Genomic DNA, 21,611 nt, shown 5'->3' with positions numbered 1-21,611 from the left:
AGCTGAGAAGAAGCCAGTGATACGGAACCAGGCGCTTATTTTTTTCCAGCCCTTGGGATCATTTTCAGGTTGCCTACCTACCTGAGCACCCCCCGTCCGCCGAGCAAGTGTTATTAAATGTCCTTGTGATGTGAAAATGCAGTGTCAGCTCCCAGCCCTGGCTCTGGGGAGCCCCAGCTCTGCCTCTTTAAGGAACCCAGCGAGTCGTGATGCTGCTGTTTGTATTGCTAAATCCCCAGGAGTCCAGTTAAGAAATGGGCAGCTGTCTCTTTAAGTGTGATTTCCTTCTATTGTATTTGAATCGTGATCAGGAAAAAGGAAATGAAACCAGAGACCCGGGGCTGAGCCACGGAGTAATAATAATAATAGTGATGCTGATCTCCCCCTTCGCCACACATCCACCCGGCTCCAGAGCATGTCCAGAGCTGCCCGGGCTGAGAGCCTGAGCGGAGCCCCGGGAGCTCCGGGCTGAGGCAGCGGTGGCAGCCGAGGCAGCCGCTTCCCACCCGCCGGAGCCGGAGCAGCCGGAGCCGGAGCAGCCGGAGCAGCCGGAGCAGCCGGAGCCGCGGCCGCGGGAGCTGCCCCGCCGGCCGGCGCGCAGGCGGAGCGCGGCGGGGATGGGAGGTCAGAGCCTGCGGGGAGACTTGCGGAGCAGCAGCAGCAGCAGCAGCAGCAGCAGCCCCAGCCCATATATTCTTTTTTTTTTTTTTTCTCTCTCTCTCTCTTTGGTGTTGCAGGAGGAAATCCTGTGAATGTCATTGGGGGGCGGAGGGGGAACTCAGCTGGTGAAAAGGCTTCGAGAGCAGACAGCCTGTGCGGGGGCAGCGGGGGCAGATCCCACCACAGGCACGCTACAAAGGAACAATCCCTGCCAATGTCATCGGCCATCGAGAGGAAAAGCCTCGATCCTTCTGAGTAAGTGGCCTCTTTTTCTTCCCTGCTCCCCCCCCCCCCCCCCCCCTTCTCCCCCGTGAGCCTTCCGATGGACACTCGTCCTCCCTGCCGGAGCCACTTGACCGGCTCCGCCGCCACCGGCATTGTGTGCCCGGCAGCGGGGAGGGGGGGGCTCGGCAGCAACCCCCGCCGGTCCTCACCCCCCCCCCCCCCCCCTTCCTCCCGCCGCCCCGCCGAGCCGCCCCGGGGGCAGCGGGCACCGAGCACCGGCGGCCGGGCTCCCCCAGGCCCCCCCGCGCCTCCCCCGCTGCGGGCGGCGGCCCCGGCCCCGTGGGGGGCTGGCAGTGGGGTGGGGGTCGATGAGAGCTCCCCAAGTTGTGGGAAAGAGCAGGAGGGAGCAAGCTCCGGGCGCAGAGAGGGGGCATCCCCCCCCCCCCCCCCCCCGACAACCCCCCCCGCCTCCGGGCAGGGCATTTTCCAGCCGCTCATCCCAGCCAGGGGTGCTGGGAAGGGCTCAGGGAGAGGGAGAGCATCACGCTTTCCAAATCTGAAGGTGTTTTTCATCCGGAGGGAGGCTCTCTGCCCCGGCTTTGATCTGCCCAGCTCGCTGCAGCCGATTATAGAGAAAGGTCAGAGCTGTTATCTGTGGGTGCCCAACTTCCACATTTTCATAATGCAACTTTCAAGAGCTTGTATAAACTGCTTTGGTGGGGGCAGGGTGTTCTGCAAAGGGCATGTAGAAAGACTTGATTGCCGGGATGTAGATGAGAATTGCCCTCCCTGGGTTTCCCACTCGGGAAAGGGACCAGCTCTCGTGTCCCGATCCCGGCTTTCGGGCTGTGCGCCGGGGCTGCCCCGTCCCCCCCGCACACACGGGCACCCCGCTGGCCAGAGGCACGGTGACAGCATAAACCCAGAGTCATTTCAGCCCTGCTCATGGTAATAACTGCAGTTATGCTTGTCTGGAATCATGATAAGGGGGAAGAAAAAAAATAATTATAAAATCTCCATTTTCAGATAACGCTTAAAACATCGCTCTTAGTAAACTTGAGTCATTTGAGGTTTGTTTCCTGTGAGATACTAAAAATGCCATTGCTTGAAGCCCGCAGTGAACACATGGGAACTGTTTCTTTTGGGGACTAAATCAATTCATTGTGTCACTTCTGACGTTTTATATGTTACATTGTCTCTTATTTTATACTGTTTTTAAAGAAACAATAATCCAAGCTCATAGGTATATGATGTCCAGGTTTCAACTACAAAGTTTTAGTAATCTTTATTTATTTACCTACCTTGTGTTCTAGTGACTGAAGTGCTGGCTTAGAAATCTATGGACATCAAAAAGCTAATGTGTAAACCAGGAATTCTGTTCTGTGTAAACATCCGCCAGGCTATTCCGGAGTTTAGGGCTTTCGGAGGAACCTGGCTTGTCATTCCTGAACACCCAAAAGATGAAATATTTTGGGGTACATCTGAAGTTTTGAATAATGGATAATAAGGGATAATAATGTACGTTTCCTTCTGTTGGAAGGCTCTCAGAACTTGTCAGAGCGCAGCCCCCACACGTTAAGAAAGGGAGTATGGGGCCCAAAAGAATAAACTTGGAAAAACGAGGGCCTAATCATATACAGAGCTCCCCATGATTTTAACAAAACCTCATAGGACAGAGAGCTGGTAAGAGAGGGATGTTATGACACAACTTGCAGGGCACAGCAGTTTAAACTCAGAAGAGTGCAAACCAGAACAGAATATAATCAGATAATATCTTAGGACTCAGCTTGCCTAAATAAAAACTGCAGGATCAGTTCCTCAACAGAGAAGTTCTTGACCGGTGATCGTTTCTCCCTGCTGAACAAAGTAATTTTTGCCCAGAAAACCGCTGACCCAGTAAATAAGCAGTAGTAATATAATTTTTTTCCTGTTGCCTGCTGGAAACTGGGAGCAGCCTGGTCCTTCCCCATCAGTGTACGTCTCCTCTGCCCCCACCAGCCTAAGGGAGGACAGACCAGCAACAGAAACAAAGCGTTGAGGGACTCTGTGCTAGAGGGAAGAACCCAATAATATATGAAAAAATTTGGGGCTCCACTCTACCAGATATTGAGCATCTCAATCATCATCCAGTGAAGCATAAATGCGCAAACATACACCTTCCTTGCTGCTAGCCACAGGTTTAAAATTAAACAAATGCTTAAAGGATTGATCCAATATTATTTTTATTAATTTCCCTGGGGTTTGGATGGGGCCCTCAGTGGCAGCACCAGGTCACTGCAAACTTTGCAGAACTGAGCTCAGGTGCCTTTCTTTTAATTTTTGTTGCTGTTCCTTTTTTTAGCAGAACTTGTAAAATTACACAAAAAGGCAAAGAAGATAATTCCTTAAGAAAGTAGCTTTGAAGAAAATTCTTGCTTTATCCCCAGGTATTACCAGAACCATCCTAGATTTCAGAGCTTTTTAAAAAGGGAAAAAAATAAGGTGCATGAATAGTCAGCGCTAATATCACGGTAAAGACTTGTGCCTCTTTTCACACAGAGATGTGTAAATCCCAAATAATTGTTTGAGCTATGTTGTCATAGACATATCCCAGGGGATTCATGTCCTTAGCTGAAGGAAAAAAAGAAGTCCTGCAGTAACACGAGGTAAAATTCTGGCTCTATTAAGAACAGCAGCAAAACTTAAACCAGTTGGGCAACAGTCTCATCTGTTGTATTTATTCATTTCATGCTGTCCACAGAAATGACATCCTCAGACCTAGTCTTCAAATTTACATTTCCCAATGGAAAGTTGGCTGCACGTAAAATCCCTCAGGTGCCTTTTCTAGTCCTTTAGCCCTTGGTGAGACAAAAACTCCCTTGGCTTCCAGCGGCACTGCAGCCAAAGCTTGCAAGCTCAGGTTTACAGTATGGGCTCATATATTTTTTGGGCTCATGCACAAATGCTTTATGCTATTGCTGGGGTTCTTCAGTAAGTTATAGATAAATCCAGGGATTATCTGTGTTGATTAGGTCACTTACAGTTGTTTATAGGTAAATCTTTAAAATCTTGTTGGGAAAAAAAGCTTTTTTTAATGAAAATGAAAGCATTGCTATGTGTTGTGGACAAACCGGGGTTATTTGAAAATGTGAAGAATATAGTAAGAACTTTGTGGTTGTTGGCATCCATCAGTCTGCACAGACATAACCAGTGTTTCAGTGAAATGGTGAATCCAGGCAGCTTTTTGATTGCACTTTTGGAAAAGTGCAGTCTTTAATTATGGAAGAATCATGTTATGGGAAAGATCTTTCTTTTATAAGAACTGCATGGATTGAGACACATGACTGAGCAATTCATGTTCTGCCCGGTAGAAGAAAAATGATGTATCTACACAGACACCAATGTCCTAGTAAAGCAGTAGATGCCTTTGCAGTAATGAATACAGATGGATGATGAAGAGATTGTCATGTTTATGCATTATTCTCTGAAGAAAAATTTTTTAAAAATAACAAATTCTTGGATACTCTTATTAACTCCTTACATTTTAAGCTGTTCTTTTTTCTTTTTAAAGCAAAAGAAGAGTGAAGTCCTGCTCCCTCTCATGTCAGAAGGGGATAAATCATATACTCCACTGGGAGAAAAAATGAGTCTGTAATCCCTGTTCTAACTTGACCAATTTTGTGTTCTGTTTTGTTTTTCCTTCTCCTCCTTCTCATGTGGATGCCTTCAGAGTACATTTTCCTTCTCCAATGACTCTTTCGTTCCCTCAGGGAGCCAGTGGATGAAGTCCTCCAGATTCCCCCTTCGCTGCTGACATGCGGCGGCTGCCAGCAGAACATCGGGGACCGCTATTTCCTGAAAGCCATCGATCAGTACTGGCACGAAGATTGCCTCAGCTGCGACCTGTGCGGGTGCAGGCTCGGAGAAGTGGGGAGACGGTTGTATTACAAACTGGGCAGAAAGCTCTGCAGAAGGGACTATCTCAGGTACACAACCCACTCATTCTACCCTCGCTCCCCTTCTTTCTACCAGCTTTGCTTAGTTGTTTAATTAGTACGGCTAGTGAGCAAAGATCCGTAAAGAAATCATTTTTCCCTACTCTTAAACATAAAGCCTGGCAGCAGTCACAGTTGTAACACAGCACCAGTTGCAAGCTCAGGTTTACAATATGGGCTCATATATTTTTGGGGTTCATGCACAGATGCTTTATGGTACTGCTGGGGTAAGTTATAGATAAATCCAGAGGTTACCTGTGTTGATTAGGTCACTTAGAGTTGTTTATAGGTTAAATCTTAAAAATCTTGTTGGAAAAAAAAAGCATTTTTTAATGAAAATGATAGCATTGCTACATGTTGTGGACAAAATAGAATTATTTGAAAATGTGGAGAGTATAGTAAGAACTCCTGGGACTTTGAGGTTGTTGGCATCTGTCAGTCTGCACAGATGTAAGCTGGTAGCTCCAGGTGAACTGCACAGAGTCAGCGTGGGATTCTGGCAAGTAGAAATCAGGAAAAGCTGATGAATTTCAGCAAGCTCCCCCCGAGCTGACAGTGAACTGGTTCCTCTGAATGGTTTTCAGTAGTTCTGTGCTTCTCCAAGCATTGCCTTGGAGCTGAAAGGTGTATAAAACCAGGTGCCAAGATCAGCAACTGATGAAAGATCATTTAGTTCTCTCATTTAAGAACACGGTATCCAAGGTAACTGCATTCAATTCATTTTCCTGATGCAGTAATATCAGCTCTATAAGAGATGCTCAATTCCACTAGCCACCAGGGCTGTTCTACCTGCTTGGTGTCTGAAGTCACTGCCTTTAACACACAGATTGATCCCTGTCCTTTTCTGCATCGCTGGTAAAGTTATCTGGGACACTTCAAGTAGAAAGCAGCAATGTGCTGTATGTTTAATGCAAAGCTACAGCCAGTACAGGAAAGTTTGATTGCACTAATTTGGATCCAGTGGATTTTTAGCATTGCTAAGCCTGGTCCTGAATAGACAAGAATTTGCATGTTTTGCTGAATCAGATCCTACAAATACACTTGTTACAGGTGTTTTCATTAACATCTCTCTGCCTATTTGTTTTGCCAAAATTTGTAAGTAGGATTAAATTGAGATTAAAATATTTCACAAAAATTGATAACAAAGGATCTTTACGTTCTTGCTTACAATTAAAGTAGATTGATCTTTGCTGTGCTGGTTGTGTACCATTTCTTCTAATGGATCCCTAGTGTGTCAGGAGATCTCTGGAACAGAATAATGGTATTTGGTATTTTTTCAGCTACTTTACTGAAGGCTAATTTACCTGCCAATAAAAACTAAACCAGATTCTCAGTGGAGTTCCTAATTATGGTGTCCCTGAGCTTTACTGATAGGAGTTTTGCTAAGCAGAAACTAAGAGCTGAGTTCTGCTAATGGGACCACTTGTAAATACTCTGCAGACGCAACACTCCAGCAGCGATCCAGTGTTAATTACACTTTCCAAATACTTTTCACCTTAAAATGGAAGCAACAGAAAGAATGGCAATACAGTTAATGTATTTTCTTGCAGTGAAATTCAACGTTTTTACTTATTTAAAAATGCAATATTGTATAATATCTTCTCTCATTAATGAAAAATTTGGCAACCTTTGTGTAACCTCGGTATTACTTTCGTTGGGCAGAAGTAAACACTGACATCTCCTGGTAGAAGGAAGAAATGATGTTTTTCCCTTTACAGATCTCTTAATTTAGTAGGCATCCTTTTTCCAGTTCAGAAGATAATATGAAGCAGGCACAGCACACATAAGAGAAGTGTAGGAGGTGGAAAAACTCTTTCCAGCATTAGTATGGAAACTTAGAAGTCAAACTCAATAGGTGTATACATTGCACAAGTAATACGTATCATTTCTCCCCCCTTTAAAAAAAAAAAATAGTTCATGCTTATTTATTAATGATTTGACTTACAAACTCTGTAGCCAGTAGACTGCATGAAAGGCTGGTGTTCACACACTATGTTGCACTGCTCCAGCGGAACGATAGGCATGCTGCGAGAGGAATACATATCTAGTGCATTCATTAGGGGCTTTCTTTTAATAGACAATACCATCATGGTCTCATCAGGGTTCCTCAATGTGGATTAAAGAGCAGTCCATGTCATAAAATTGTTTGGGCTAGCATAGGTATCTAGAAGGTCTTAGTGTGTATCCTTCTGAAACCCAACAGGAGTGACTTCATGGGTATAGAAATGTCTGGGTTTGAAAGAATCTCCAATGTGGAGGCAATAACAAGAGACGGGGGAGCCTTAGGCCATGGTTTGTGTCAGCTCCTTTCTGTAAACTACAATAGCAACAGCTGAAGATAGGCAAAATTTGTCAACGGAAAGGTAATTTCTATAGATCACAGAAGTGGAAGTATTAGCATGGCTATGCTATGATCTGGAGAACCTTTACTCCTCCTGAAGCTACTCAGCAATTCAGGATAAGGTCATTGATCACAGAAGTCAATTATATTGAAAATAGGTGAGAACCTTGGACTTTCTACTTCATTTTTGATATTGCAAAATTTAGAGTTCTGCTCAGCAGCTTTCCATGTGACCTCTATCTAACTTGGCAATACCATGACTAATGAATCAAGGCACTCGTGTTCTTGTTTTGATTTGTTTTTTCCCATCTGCCCAGTAAAGGAACTCCATTTCTCTGCTGTTGTTGTTTCAGGCTCTTTGGCCAAGATGGCCTCTGCGCCTCCTGCGACAAGAGAATCCGGGCTTACGAGATGACCATGCGGGTGAAGGACAAAGTGTATCACCTTGAATGCTTCAAATGTGCTGCCTGCCAGAAACATTTCTGTGTTGGGGACAGATACCTGCTCATCAACTCGGACATAGTATGTGAACAGGACATCTACGAGTGGACTAAGATAAATGGAATGATCTAGCAATGACATGCCTCCTAGTCTATAAAAGACATCTCATGGGCAACACCGATGCATAGCTGCAGTGAGGAGATCATCACTTGAGCTATGAGCTTTGAATAAAATGGGGGGAAAATACCACGGAGTCGGCCCTTTGCAGACAGTGCTACGTAGAATCTAAAGTACATATAGGTGAAGAAGGGAGACCGAAGCAATAGTAGATAGACTGACTTCTGTTAACAAAGGCATATGGACAATAACTGACATCAGCCATGTAGGCGAGAGTTGGGAAACAAACACAACGTGATAACAAATTCTCGTAACTGGAAAAACAGTAGGGACTTCTGTAAAGAGATGTTATGGTTTTGTCCCCTGCAGACTAGGATTGTGCAATTGAATTTTTTTTCTGTCTTGTTTTAGTTACTGAGTTTAGACGACAGCTCCTAATGTAGACATGAGGGAGAATACTGGAAGAAAGGGGCCATCATTTACGTGGTCATTCTATACAGCCTTACACTTTGGGTAGGAGAGAAAGTGGGAAGAGGGGGAGGGTTATTTTTGCATGGATTTTTTTTTTCTTTGAGAATGAACAGTGCATCTTCTAGTCCCAAACTCTTCTTTAAAAAAATCCTGCTGAATAGTTGTTTTCAGGCACTGCTGTTTCAAGATGAGATGTTCCACAGATCATTTCTATACAAATATAAATCTAAAGAGTTGTTCAACTATTTTATTAACTTAGATTATATCGATAAAATATTTGTTGTGTGTAGTAAGACTCCGCAGCTTTAATAAAAATAACAGAAGATTTGAGTGTTGTTATTTCATTTTTTTTGGAGTTGGGCTAGATTTTTTGTTTGAATTATTTATTTTCTTTTTTTGTAGCAGGGTTTCTACACTTTGTCTACGGCTGATGCCTGCTGGATCCACTTAGGGTTGCATTTCAAAGCAGTAATGTGAGAACAATGAGGTCTCAGTAAGCCTTGTAGAGTTCTTCATGCTAATTAGAAATTAGAAGTTCTTCATGATAAGGAGAAATTAGATAGTGTTGTAGGAGAAATTAGATAGTGCTGTGTGACACTGAGTCTCTGGTTTTTATGAGGATGTTTTGAGGCTGGTGGCCCACAGAGAAATACATTTGGGTGTTACTTTGCCACAAAGAGCCTATCTGATCTCAGAGGAGATCATGTAAGATTATGGGTCTCCTAGAAAGGTAGCTCATCCTGATTTTGCTCTGGATTATTGAATCCAGTATAATATCACTAGAGCAAATCAATACTTGCTAATATTTAGAAAGAATTCAGTTCAGAGCCTTTCCTGAAAAGACTGTTGTCACTTGCTTCTTAAGCAAAAGGAAGTGTCTGAGCATTGTACTACAAACAAGAGAAGCACACCTGGTCAGGTAAAGGTGGACATTCAGGTATCTCACTCCCACAGAGACCAGTAGTGGGTGTTCAGGCAAGCAGGGAGTGATGTGCGCATGGAGCCTTTCCAGCTTGCAGGAAGGTCCTATGAGCTTTGTATGAGCTTGCCTTCAGACCCCTCTGCTTAACACCGACCCACAGACCCATTCTCCACGGGTTTGCCTAGTCCCCTTTTTTGACTCTTTGGCCTCCATAAAGTCCCAAAGCAACAATTTTCACAGTTTAATTCTATGCTGTGTTTATCTTAAAACCTGTTGCCCATTGGTTGACGACCACATTGTGAGACATAATGAATGGCCATTTCCTGTCACCTTTTTTTCCCACTATTCTTGACTTTAAAGACCTGTGTCATATTCCCTCCAATTTGTTTCTTCTAAGATGAATAGTCTGAGTTCCTTCTTGCATGAAAGCTGTTTCATGCCTCTCATAATCTCTGTTTCTCATCTCTGTATGTTTTCTGGTTCTATGTTATCATTTTTGAGAGTGTCAATATAACTGCATGTTGTTTTCAAACGTACTAAAAAAATAAAAGTTTGTAACACAGTTGAACAAGTCTGACAGTCCACTCAGAAGACATTTGGCATGTCCATTCACCCCATCAGTACTAACTTGTAAGGAATAGTATCTAAGCGTATGGATATCTATTTAATTATTTTCAATAAACTTGTCACCTAAGGGATCTCTCATCCAAGTGGCAGTACTGACCAATGACAACATTTTGCATTTTACAATGGATATTCTGAGAGATCTTTTTCCTTTTCTTGCTTTTGTTGTCACGACTAACGTTGGGGACAAAATCTTTAAATCTTATTACCAGTGAAATTGGAAACTATACATAATGAGATCATGCTTGAAAAGTACAGTTTGAGGACTCTGTGATACAGCTATTCTCAGTGATATGCTGACCTCTGGAGGCCACAGGCAGCTGGTTGTAATTATAATTCTTAGCCTAAAATGTACCCTTGCCAGCACAGGCAAGAAAGCTATGTACTCAAGGAAAATACAGCTATCATCTCTCTTCACCCTCAGTGGCTCCTTGCAAATATTTGGCCCAGCTAGAAACGAAGTCTCAATACCCCTGTTAGCTTACCCAGCTCGGTGGACGTGCCCGGGATGCTAACACAGGGTGAAGGTGCACAGTCGTTCTCCAGGTCAGTGCATGGGAGCGCACACACACAGTGAGGTGTGTGTCACCAGACAAGGTAGTACCAAAGGCTTCGTGGCAGATGCCTTTAAAGCTTTCCAGGTCATCGTGCCCTGCCATGCCATCGTGATGTCCCTCCCAGAGTCGCTCTTCTTTCCCTGAAAAAATATACCTGGATAGCACTATTGCATGATCAGGGCAGAGGAGTGCTTACAGCTTCATGAACATCTACTAGTTCAGGGCCAGAAAATTTTGCAGATGATGGCAATCAGCTATAAATTACACTAAATATACACTAATGATGGAGATGAACATGTATCATATGCTGGGAAGATTGGGACTCCGCTCCATCCTACGTTGCTGAAGCCCCCATGTTTCAGTGTTTTCTGAATGAAGCCCACATGTTTCAGATCACAGGTAGCCATCTGCTGATAGTCTGACTGTGTGAGGGGCAGTGGGATATAAAATGAGCTTCCCTTTGACAAAGTGAACCATGAGTTTGACTTTTCAGAATTTCTATGAAGAGGTTTTGAGCTGCATCCTGATCTCATACAGCATGGTGGTGTGACTGACTCTAACTGCACTCGCAGAGTTACACCAGCATAACGATAGCAGGGATGTGGTCAGAATCAACAGATATCATTACAGGTAAGAGTTTTCACACTTGTTCCCTAAACCCTTTCCAGTGTAATTTTTAAGCTGACTCAGGCATGATGCAGAGCTGATTTCCACAATTCCACCTCACAGAGAGGTTTGACTGAAAATTTAGTTAAGGGGCCTCGTTAACATCTATGTTGAGATTATGTAAGAGTGTCAATAGTTCAGGGAGGCTTTGTGGTTTTGCACTAATGAGAGCAAGATCCATGTTTTGTTCTTACCTCAGAAAGCATTTCCCGTGTGACTTTTGGTAAGGTAGTTAAATATTCTGCTTCTCAGTTGCCCGCCTGTAAAATGGAGATATTATCACTTATTCTGTAAAACATAATTTAAAACTTTCTAGTGGAAATACACTCATTATTTTGTGTAAAGTGTCATTTACACATGAAAATACATTTTAAAAGCTAAATGAATGTATATGTAAAAGAAGGATGTTGCAGGGTCCACAGTGGACATTCTTATTTTGTTATAAGATCACCTGTTTTATCTAGTCTATGTAACTTCAGAAAGGGCTTAAACTGAACTGGAAAATGACAACTTGTGCCAGAGCCTCCACCTGAGCAGTAGTTTTACTCTTCCTCAATAATTACACCAATCTGTTAGTGGACTTTTCCCTGCCAGATTCCTAACTCTTGCTTTCTGGATCCAGGAGGAGAGAGAACAGATTTCTCTTGGAATTAGTGTAACCAACTGTCCTCATCTCAGGAACGTAAATTTCAGGAAAGAATGTAATGATTCTTTCCTGAAATCCAAGAAAATAAAATGGTCCAAAAATGATGGCAAAAATAAAAGCAAAGTGATTTAAAAGCAAAAAGCACAATAATCTGAACATGACTTCATCAGCTGATATTCAAATACATTGTCCTTTATATATTTTCAATATCAGCTGTATTTTAAAAGGCATATCATCCTTCAAGATTTCCCTTCTTTGTCCCCATTATTCAATGTCATGGTAGGAAGATGAGAGCATTACCATTGATATCACTTTTTTAATTCCATGCCCTTGAATAAGGGCAATAAGAATCCCACATAATAGAGTTTTCAGCGGAGAGAGTAAATGAGAATCGGTTGTTAATTCAATACAGGATACAGAAGCTGTCTCTCCCATCTCTTTTTCTCAAGGTAATACTGTGCCTCCAATTGTCATTATACCCAAGAATCAAATTATTTGAATTCTGGACACATCAGCACAAAACCGAAGACTCCCTGCCAATTTCGTAGCCTGCTTGGAAGAGAACATCAGAGAGCATCACTCATTTATACGACCGCCAGCCTGAGACTGTAAATTCAGAAAACAAGAAGGCCTCAGGTGCTGCACTTTAACATTTCTTTCTGCTCCTGATTCAACCTCCCTTACCACCCCCATCACATACAAGGTAACATTTTATCTCTGAAAAGCAAAGCTTTCAAGCATCTGCCAGGGCGAGCATAGACTCTGTATGGCCTGAACGTGAATTGAAAATGAGACTATTAAGTATATTAATTGATAACAGTCACTTGTGACTTTGAAGGACATTCATGACACTTGGAAAAATAATCTATAAAGATTGTTGTTGCTCTAAAAAGACAGTGCGGCATCAGCTTATTTTACTTCCAGCAGGTTCATCACTTTTATAGAGCATACTGCACTGCAGGCAAAGGGAATTTTAATGGACACTGGAAAAAAATTATCTAGTCTGCTGTCCCACAACAAAAAGAAACCATACAGAGACATAGAACAGAGAGATTGAGACACGATATCAAAAAACATTTAAGGAACTATAATTAAATTAAGATTCGGAAATCTGTCAAGGAGATGAAGATTAAACTGGCAGAAAGTTGAACCTTGCTTGAAGCAACTTGTTCCCTCCTGCTGCAAGTTGTTTTGTACCAGGCTAATGAGAAGGCACATCCTTGAAAGGTTCCTAATAAAACAGCAGATCTCTGATGGTTAATTAATAAACATATTTTGCAGGAGTATACCATGTCCCATTTAACGCTCTCCAAGTACCTTGCAAGCATTAATGCATTACTCTTTCCCTTTTTAAGCTACAAGACCCGCTCCACAGGTGGGGAAACTAAGGCACAAGATGAACACAACCTGCTTAAAAATCACCCAGTAACTCAGCCAAACTTCTACGAGAGCACAAGTTAGATCTCTCGGCTTGAGACCATTCAACCATGGACCATTTTGCAACAGCTGATGAAGCAGGTGCGGGTACCACATGGCCCGACCTGTCCGACAGTGGGGATCTCAAATACCCCATGGGGATCTCAAATACCCCATGGATGTTGGAGATCAGTCTCAAATAGAATTTTACATAGATACTTTCTATGAAGTATGCCTGACAGTGATACACATCCCTCCCTGAATGACAGACAGTCTGGTATATAAAGCTCAGCCATGTTTGCAGAATTAGGAGTTAACAGTCTGTGGGGACATTTGGGCATGGGTGGTAAAACCCCATGAACTTCTGCCAAAATAAAGGCATTTGATGACACCTATGGCTTATTCTTCAAGTACAGAGAGCACCTCACCATTTCACTCTCTGTAGCAATACCCAAGCAATGCTTGAAGCACCCTTATCTGTGTTCTTCGACAACAGCAAAGGTATGATCAAAAAGCTCCCGCTAAACTGTTTCTCTATTTAAAATTTAGTTTTTGAATATTTAATTACTTTGGGGGTGAAAAACAGATCATTTATGGAAAACCCATTTCAGATTTTCAGGGAAGAGATTTTTCTTTTTTTAATGAAAAAGTTGAATACAGTTTTTGCTGAATGCTTCCTGATCATCTCTGCTTTCTCTCTCGTTGGCATATTCTTGTTACATTTATAGATTGGCATAACGCAGAGAAGCCTGTAACCAAGGGGGAATGGACTGCATGAAGTTTGTGTTCTGTGGAGGTGCTGGAATGGGAGGGGGCAACAAGGAGTGTTGTAACAGGAGTGACTGGAGTGGTGGAAAGTAGCTGTTTCTCTGCAGCGTTGAGAGAGGAATAACCTTTTAAAGGCATGAGCCAAGAGAACTAACTCCTTTTGTAGTTCAGTAGCTGTGTGTCAGCTATCTTTCACACAATTCCTGAGATGTTTCCGCTTCAGAGCTGTATCTTGGGTTGGTTGGTAAAAGTTTGCACTAAGAAGGCTGTGAAAGAGGACTGAAAAGCAAGGCAGACTTTTGTTTTCTTGCTTTGGTTAATCATTGCAGTGCACTGTCTAAAAGACAAAAAGTAAAAGCCTTTCTCTTGCATGAAAGCTACCACAAATGTTTGCCAGGCTACTCATGGCAAAAAGAGATCCAGAAGCAGTGGTGCCACAGAGCAGCATCGGAGATACAAGCAAGGAGGCAAAAGCCCCTGGATATAATGGTAGAGTTTAGAAGAGTTTATTTGTAACCGACTGATGATCCTCATAATAGTGAAATACTCTGTAATGACTCCTACTCTCTGTGTGTAGCTTCCACAACATAAGATGTCAGTGACAAGAGGTATTTTTCCTTTCTGTGGCAGTAGACTTGGATGCTTGTTAGTACAGGGAGTAGCTTTTCAACCATGACAGCTGAGCCCTTGACTTTAACCTCCAGTCTTCTGACTTTTTTAGACCCCTGATTCTGGGCTGGTATTAGGGGTTTGGTTTTCTCCTCAGATATGTGTCTTGCATTCATATCAGACAACTCTAGCAATGTATTTCACAACTGCTGTGAACTGGTTTTGAAATACAGGTGAATTACTTATTTACATTTATTTTAAAGAGACAATCACAATAAAACTGGAATTCTTCTTCAATAAGACACATAGTCTTTAGTCTGACAATATCCCGAAGCATCTTGACAGCTACCCAAAACAGTGCTTCGATATCATGTTGATATCTCATTAAAAAGATCTAAGATCTGTAATCATCAACCTAAGGATACTTTGCAACACTGGGAAATTCTCAGTCAGCTAGTAAGACAGCGCTCCGTCACAACGTGGTTATGGTTTTTTTGCAGTCAGTAGGTGCCAGTGAGCACTGAACGAGCTGTGGTGCAGTTGCCCCGGAATTCTTGGAGCTGGACCAGCAGCAAGTTTGACCCAACATGCACGAGAAGCGTGTTGTTCAGCTGATAAGGAAACTGAGAACGTGCATCAGCAAATACAGTTTGTTTATCCTGTAATAACTGGTTTTGAGTAGTACAAGCAAAAAGAAGCCAGGTCTGCACTAGACAGATAAGAGCTCTGACCAAAAGGACGACCAAAGGTCGCACCAGGCCTCCTGGAAACTTCAAAAGAGAAGCCTTCGGTGGGAATGGATGACTAAGGGAATTGCAAAGGGCTTCTGGAGTCTTTTATCTTTGTGCTACCTCTTCAATTCCAGCTCAACACTTCAGTCATTTATTGTCGGCATCGTCTGATGAATGTACGCTGGGTTCAGCCTTGTTCCTACTGCACAGGTGTCTGTAGCCAAAAAACCCCACTGCTGTGGCTGCGGCTAACTGGCCACCTCGTTAACAATCTCAGCTAATAACCTAAAGAAAGCGTGTGGAGCTGAGAAGTGAGCTGCTATCTGGTTCATACAGATGGGGTTTTTTAGGCCAGGAAAGACTCAATAGCAGCAGAATTTTCTCTAGGGGTGCCTTACTATTCTCCATGTTCCTCGGGTAAAGAAAGACCTTCTGAGCTCCCATGCAAAACAACCAGGGTCCCAGCACTTTCCACGAGATCATTAAATATTCCTCCAATCCTTGCTTTCAGCGGGGTCTTTCACACATCCCTGAGGCTGTGAATCATGTCATTGCATCATGAATCACACTCAGTGAAAACGCCCTAAGTGCATGAAATGATAAATATGCCTGAGGCTTTATTACTGCCTTTTTTGACCAAGTTAAGTTTGAAATCAGCAGTCTTGTTCTCCTGCAAATTTTGTCAGTGCTATTCTGTCAGTATTAATCCAGCACGCATGAGTGTATATGTGAAAAACCTGCAGGCAGGTACTAGCATTGCTGGCCTGTGGTGAAGGCACCATGATCCAGTGCACTGAGTTTCTCTTCTACACTATCTGCTTAATCTAATGTGTTAGCTGTTGGAGGCAAGAATCATGCCTTTCTATGCTATTCACACTCTGTAAAGTAAGTAAACTTTATTTCTGATACTTTCACAGGTTAATGTTTGCATTTGTAGCAGTATCTTATATTTGATTTATGTGAGAGAGATGCTATGAAAGGAAAAACCAACTCTGAGCTAAGCAACCCTGGGAAAGAATAAAACTTGATTACGCCAGTTTGTGTCAGCACGGAATCTTTCATCTGGAGAACAAAGCCCAGTCTATCAAAATTACTCTCTAAGTGGGATTCCAAACTCTGCAAACATACATAAATATTTTAGACCCATTTCAGAGCTAAGAATCTAAGACAAAAATTCACTAATAAAAAAAGACAAGCCTGAAGTCACAGAGCACCTTGACTCAGAGAGGGGAGGACCAGAGGTGGCTTTTTGACAACCTTAGGCAACCGATGTAGACAAGAGCACCCATGTAGGGTTGTCTGATAATTCCAGACAGACGGGACACAGTTATATTGGCACAGTGCTCCTTCCCCAGCATTAGGACCCTCAGGGGTCAGAGGCACGAGGGCGCAAGGTTGAAATTCAGCTTGCAACTTTCCACGCTAAGGGACCTGCCTGGCTTACTGCACATGGCATATCTTGTAAAGTGCGGAAGGGTGAAAGCTGGGAGTAGACTCCAACTATAGTTGCTTCGAGTCTTTCACTGTAACCACTAGATAAAGTCCATTGCTTGAATTCTTGGTGATTCCTTTGGCTGCATTTGACCTTGGAGCTGTCAAGACTAATTTGCCATCATGTGAGAGAGATTCAGGAGGGGCGTTGTTGTTGGCTGCGTCTACTTAGCAATAATGAGGGATTTTTTTTAAAACCGCCATTTCATTCTGTCAGAAGGCAGCCTGAAGCAGTGCTCTGACAGATATCCCATTTGTTATGAAAACGTCCGATAAGCTGCTATGTAATATTTAGTTTATTCACGTACACATTTCACTGAAGTTCTGGCTCTGATCCCTTCAGCTACCTCCCTGTCATCTTTGAAATCTCATCTGAGATTCACTCCTGTGAAGCCTGGAAAAGTGATTTGGTTATCAGTTCATATGTAAATCCCCCACCTTTCAGAGAACTGCTGAACCATCTTTATGTTTATGTGATTTACTCGAGTCACTCCATGATCACACAGCTCCCATTTTTAATTTTATTACCTTACTTCTTCCGCACTCTTTATTACAGCCACTCATTGTGTTCTGGTTAATTTTAGATGACGAGATTTCCAAGCAAAGGTCATTGCCTGGCTGTTCCTTTGAAGCCCTGACCTTACTGCATCTTTGCTACAGTAAAGAACAAACCCAAGGATAATAGTACAGTAACAATACACATTTCCTGGACCTCAGCTTCTTTCTGACTACCAATTCCCCAAGCTGTCTACTCCCCTCAAAGTCTCAGTTTTGCCCATGTTTTATTGTACGTTTAGAGCACTAAGAAGCTGATCTGTGAAATGTAGACCATCCCCTGGCCAAAAATCCTAATGCATTAGGTGAATTTCAAGAGACACTCAGCACCCAGTGGTAAAGATCCCTAGTGTGTCGTTTCATTAGATTTTCAGTAAGTAAAAATAAATGAAGGATGCTAAAAGCCTCATCATCTTTCAAAGATTAAACATGGAATGCACAAAGCAATCTGAGAAATTTTCAGCCTGAGGAACACCTCTGATATATTTAGCCATTTGGGCTCCAAGACTGGTGATAATGAAAGAAAAACTCTGCTCTGTTGTTAAAGTGGAAAAGAACCTTTATGTCCAGCCTGAGCTGGAAAAACGCCATGATAACTTACCTGTGTCCACAGTTTGTGCAGCTGTCCATTTTTTGATGGAGAATGCAAAGCCCGCTGTGGGTAAAACATTTAAATGCTACAATTTTAAGTGGTTTTATGTTTGCTTTTGGTTTGGGACGTTTTGTTTGGTTTTTGCAAAATTTTTGTTCAGCTTCAGGAACTGATATTTCTCTTTTGCTATGTGTTCTTTGCAATTGTTAGGATGTCCATTAGGAAAGCAAAATGACAGCCTAACCAGTGTGGCTAATTAAATTTTACGACTAACTCCTACAGAGCTGTAGGCCACTCCACCTCCATCTTCGCCGCTGCCTAAGTCCCCAAGTAACACCGGTTCTGGGTACGTTTACCCATGCTGCTGGAAAGACTGCCCGTTAACTCTCCAAAAAGAAACAAAGATCTAGAAACCCTGAGAGTTGTGGATGTGGAGCTGCCCTCACCCACTGGCTGCGCGGTTAGCGATGGTGGAAATTTGATTGCGACCCCACTTTCCAGACAGTTTAAGGTAATACACTTCTTTTGGAAGGGCAGTAGGTAAGAGTGAGTACCGAATTACTACAGTTCAGCCCAGCAGCAGTACTTTGCAGAACTGTAGTAACTTCATTCTGTGCAAATATGTGCCCACCTTCAACATATGCACGTGTCAGTTACTGTCCAAACCCACGGTCTCATGGCAAAGTTTTTTTCTAATTTCCCATCTTCTTTTTTCTCATTTTTCTACTTTTTAATTTTTCTAATTTTCTAATTTTTTTCCTAATTTCTCATCTTTCCATGCACTGTTGCAGATCTTGAGAAATCATTCAGCTGATTTCTGACCCAACCCTGTGGTTTGGCACATACTTTCCATGATGATTCCCCATTCTTTAATCCCTTAATTTCCTTGGTGTTGTGAAGATTTGGAGGCATTTACGCTTGTTGGCCATTTTGTGCAAGTATAGTTAAAAATTTAACAGCAGTGCTGAACTTCTGAAAGGTGAAGTTACAAATTTCCCCTTTTTTGAATGAAGATGATCATTGCGAGATGTGATTACCAAATCTGGTAACTTTGTAAATCGTTACACTTTTTCTGCTTCCTCAGCAAAATCATGAAGACACCTTTCTAAGTCTTTTTGTATTTATTTCTGTTACAGTTTCTACTTTGTTCTCAAATCTTGATTATTTGGCTTCCTTTTCACCCACTGAATTATTTTATTTCAAAAATTCCGGAAGTGTTTCAATTGTTCATGCTTTATGTTAGGCATAAAGTATAACATATACAGGAAGCACATGACATATGAATACATTTTAGTCTGTCTGCTCTTGGCTTTGTAATTTTTTTCAGTCTGTATGCTGTTTCATATTGCTCTGACAGACAAATGTTATTTAATGCTGTGAGCTGTCATTCAGAATGCAAAGGAAAATTCAAACCATGACATGGCATTATACCAATAATAGAGGGCTTTAAACACGAAAATAGGAGCAAGCAGCGAATGAGAAAGGAAGGTAAAGAAGTAATTGGAGAAAGAAAGAAACACTTTGTATAATTTTACGAAATATCTAACTTGGCTGTTTGAGGGATGAAATCCTCCCGAAAATACACACGCATTACATGGAAGGTAACAGCTCATGTCAATTTACATGGAATTACATCAAATCAGATGGAGCACAATAGGATCAGAGGAAGATGGATTCCATTGAAACAACATGAAAGACTTCAAGTACGTTTTCAAAATTAAAATAGAAAGTGTCACAAAGGAAAAGAAGTCCCCTCATGACAATGTTAGAAAATTAAACAGATTTTCATTATTTGCAAAAAAATGTAACAACTGACAGCTGACAACCAGTGCAAGCCTTAGAATTATGCAAGTACCAGAAGCATTACTACACAGGCTTTGGATCTGTCTTTTGGCAAAACCTGACAAAAATAAAAAATTATGTAGCTTCTCTTAGCTCTGCATTGTTAGATTCTCACAAAACCAAGAACAAACACAAATACAAGTATTAGCATTTTAGTAAAAATTTAAATATACTTTTACGATTGTATTTCCTTCTCTGCAGGGAACTTCACAATTATACAAATTATAAAGGACGAAAATCTCCCCAACAGCTAGCAAAAATGCAGTCATATAACCACTAGCTTGTTCCTTTTCAGTTCTTATTTGAGTGATGTTGCTAGGACAATGAACTGTTTCAGTAACATGCTACTGGTATCTGAAAAAGAAGAGAGAAAAAAGGATTACTAGTGTAAAATCATGCTGTAGAAACAATTCCTTCTTTCAAATAAGAATATTTAACTCACTAGAAGGACATAAAAAGAGTCACTTCTATTTTTTTCCGCAGCTGTCACATATCATCTGATTTTTCCTGTATAAAATGTGATCTATTTAATTTTATCTGTCTCAAGAGGATGCTTAATTCACCGTTTGTCAAATGCTTTGGGATTCTTAGTTTTACAGGACAATCACATTATAAATTAATTATTTTTGTGACTATATTATCTAATAGTTACTTTTGCTGAGCAAACATTTTGCTTGTTGAAATGTTTCACCTGCAACATCTCAGGTCTGGCACGCTTTCACTCAACTCGAGATTTTTGCAGGCTAGCTGATGGCTGGGGGCTGCTGGCTCTATGGTTTGTGGCTCAGGAAAGGATGTGGCCATGGCTTTGGGTTCCAGAGGTTTCAGCAGCGACAACGCTTGGCAATGCAGCCGTGTCTGAGACACTGGGCTTCTTCACACAGACCTGGCAGCTTGGCAGCTCAAGACCTCAGGTTTGCAAAAATTTATGGATTCTTATTTCAAAACCAGGACTCAGAATCCCCCTTGAAGGCCTTAGAGGAAATCCGTTCTAGGGAGTGTTCTGGAAAGGATGTTTTTCTGAAATGAATTAAAATGAAAATGCACTTTCTCTGAAAACATATTTCTTTTCAATAAAAGGTGGAAGAAACTTTAAAAAAAATCAGGTTTTTCATATACCCTTAAGACGCAACACATTTTTTTGTTTTAATGATATTCATCTCAGTAAGATTATTTTCCCATCTATGTGTACCATTACCTTTTTAATTTCAGTTCTAGCGGATTCTAATCATCCCTTAGAATCAGCCTGTAGACCTGGTTATATAAGCAGGTTTGTATTTGTCAGTGCTATTCTAACATTAATTCTTATCCCTTTGGTAAACCAGAAACTAGAGCAATTGCAAGGCATCTGATGTTGGAAGCAGTCGGTCCCCTCATTTTAGGGATGTCCATGGTCTGATCCTACTGGCACGTACCCACATGAAGATTTGGTGGTTCAAGTACTTCAGCCGAACACAAATTATTTTTCTGTTTCAGGAAGGCAAGTTAAGAAGCTTGATCTCTTAATATTCCTTGAAAGCAAAGCATAGCTTCGTGTGCATGTCTAAGTCCCAGACTGCCTGAAATGTTGACGAGATGGGCTCCAGCCAGTTGCCTGACCACAGGAGCGAGACGCGATCTGGGAGGCTTGAGGGTAAGGGGGCCACTTGCCCAGGGCTGGCAGGTGGCCACAGGCCGGCGAGGCCTGCGCTGGAGCGGAGCAGAGGCCGCAGGCCCGGCGGCCCGCACTCCCCAAGGTGTGGGGGCAGCTCTCCCGGCACCGGGCCTCCCCCCTCATGGCCTCCGTCTGAGACAAGCGTCCCTATGGGACACCCTGAACCGCCGCGACATCACGGGGGCTCGCAGACGGCCGCCTGCCCCGGGACTCCGGCGGGGGCAGCGTACGGGACGCGGCCCCGCTCCTCCTCCAAGGCCCGGCCCGGCCCCCGCGGGCGGAGCGCTGAGGCGGGGTGAGTGGCCACCG

At 42.6% G+C, this 21,611-nt stretch overlaps 1 protein-coding gene and 2 long non-coding RNA genes across 6 annotated transcripts; 2 read left to right on the top strand and 1 right to left on the bottom strand.

The window, feature by feature from the left end:
• Positions 1-317: 317 nt before the first annotated feature.
• LMO2 (LIM domain only 2) lies at positions 318-8,554 on the top strand. 2 transcript variants are annotated; one of them, XM_074884578.1, is made up of 4 exons: positions 318-624; positions 738-915; positions 4,635-4,850; positions 7,554-8,554. In XM_074884578.1, the coding sequence occupies exons 1-4, from the start codon at positions 618-620 to the stop codon at positions 7,771-7,773; spliced, it is 621 nt and encodes a 206-aa protein (XP_074740679.1). In that variant the 5' UTR covers positions 318-617; the 3' UTR covers positions 7,774-8,554. The 2 variants fall into 2 exon arrangements, with proteins under 2 accessions (XP_074740679.1, XP_074740678.1); XM_074884577.1 differs by lacking the exons at positions 318-624; positions 738-915 and adding an exon at positions 1,530-1,833.
• A 5,216-nt stretch (positions 8,555-13,770) lies between these two features.
• On the top strand, positions 13,771-19,323 carry LOC141950377 (uncharacterized). The gene is made up of 2 exons (XR_012631019.1): positions 13,771-16,053; positions 18,089-19,323. It is a non-coding gene; the product is annotated as an uncharacterized LOC141950377 (long non-coding RNA).
• On the bottom strand, positions 18,909-21,599 carry LOC141950376 (uncharacterized). 3 transcript variants are annotated; one of them, XR_012631018.1, is made up of 3 exons: positions 20,847-21,599; positions 20,301-20,668; positions 18,909-20,002 (listed from the first exon to the last, which is right to left on the bottom strand). It is a non-coding gene; the product is annotated as an uncharacterized LOC141950376 (long non-coding RNA). The 3 variants fall into 3 exon arrangements; XR_012631016.1 differs by having other exon boundaries at positions 21,064-21,599; XR_012631017.1 differs by having other exon boundaries at positions 20,340-20,668; positions 21,064-21,599.
• Between the last annotated feature and the right edge of the window lie 12 nt (positions 21,600-21,611).

The sequence above is a fragment of the Strix uralensis genome, chromosome 15 (assembly GCF_047716275.1).
Source record: "Strix uralensis isolate ZFMK-TIS-50842 chromosome 15, bStrUra1, whole genome shotgun sequence".
NCBI classification, from domain to species: Eukaryota; Metazoa; Chordata; class Aves; order Strigiformes; family Strigidae; genus Strix; species Strix uralensis.
This window is presented reverse-complemented; position numbering and strand designations above follow the sequence as displayed.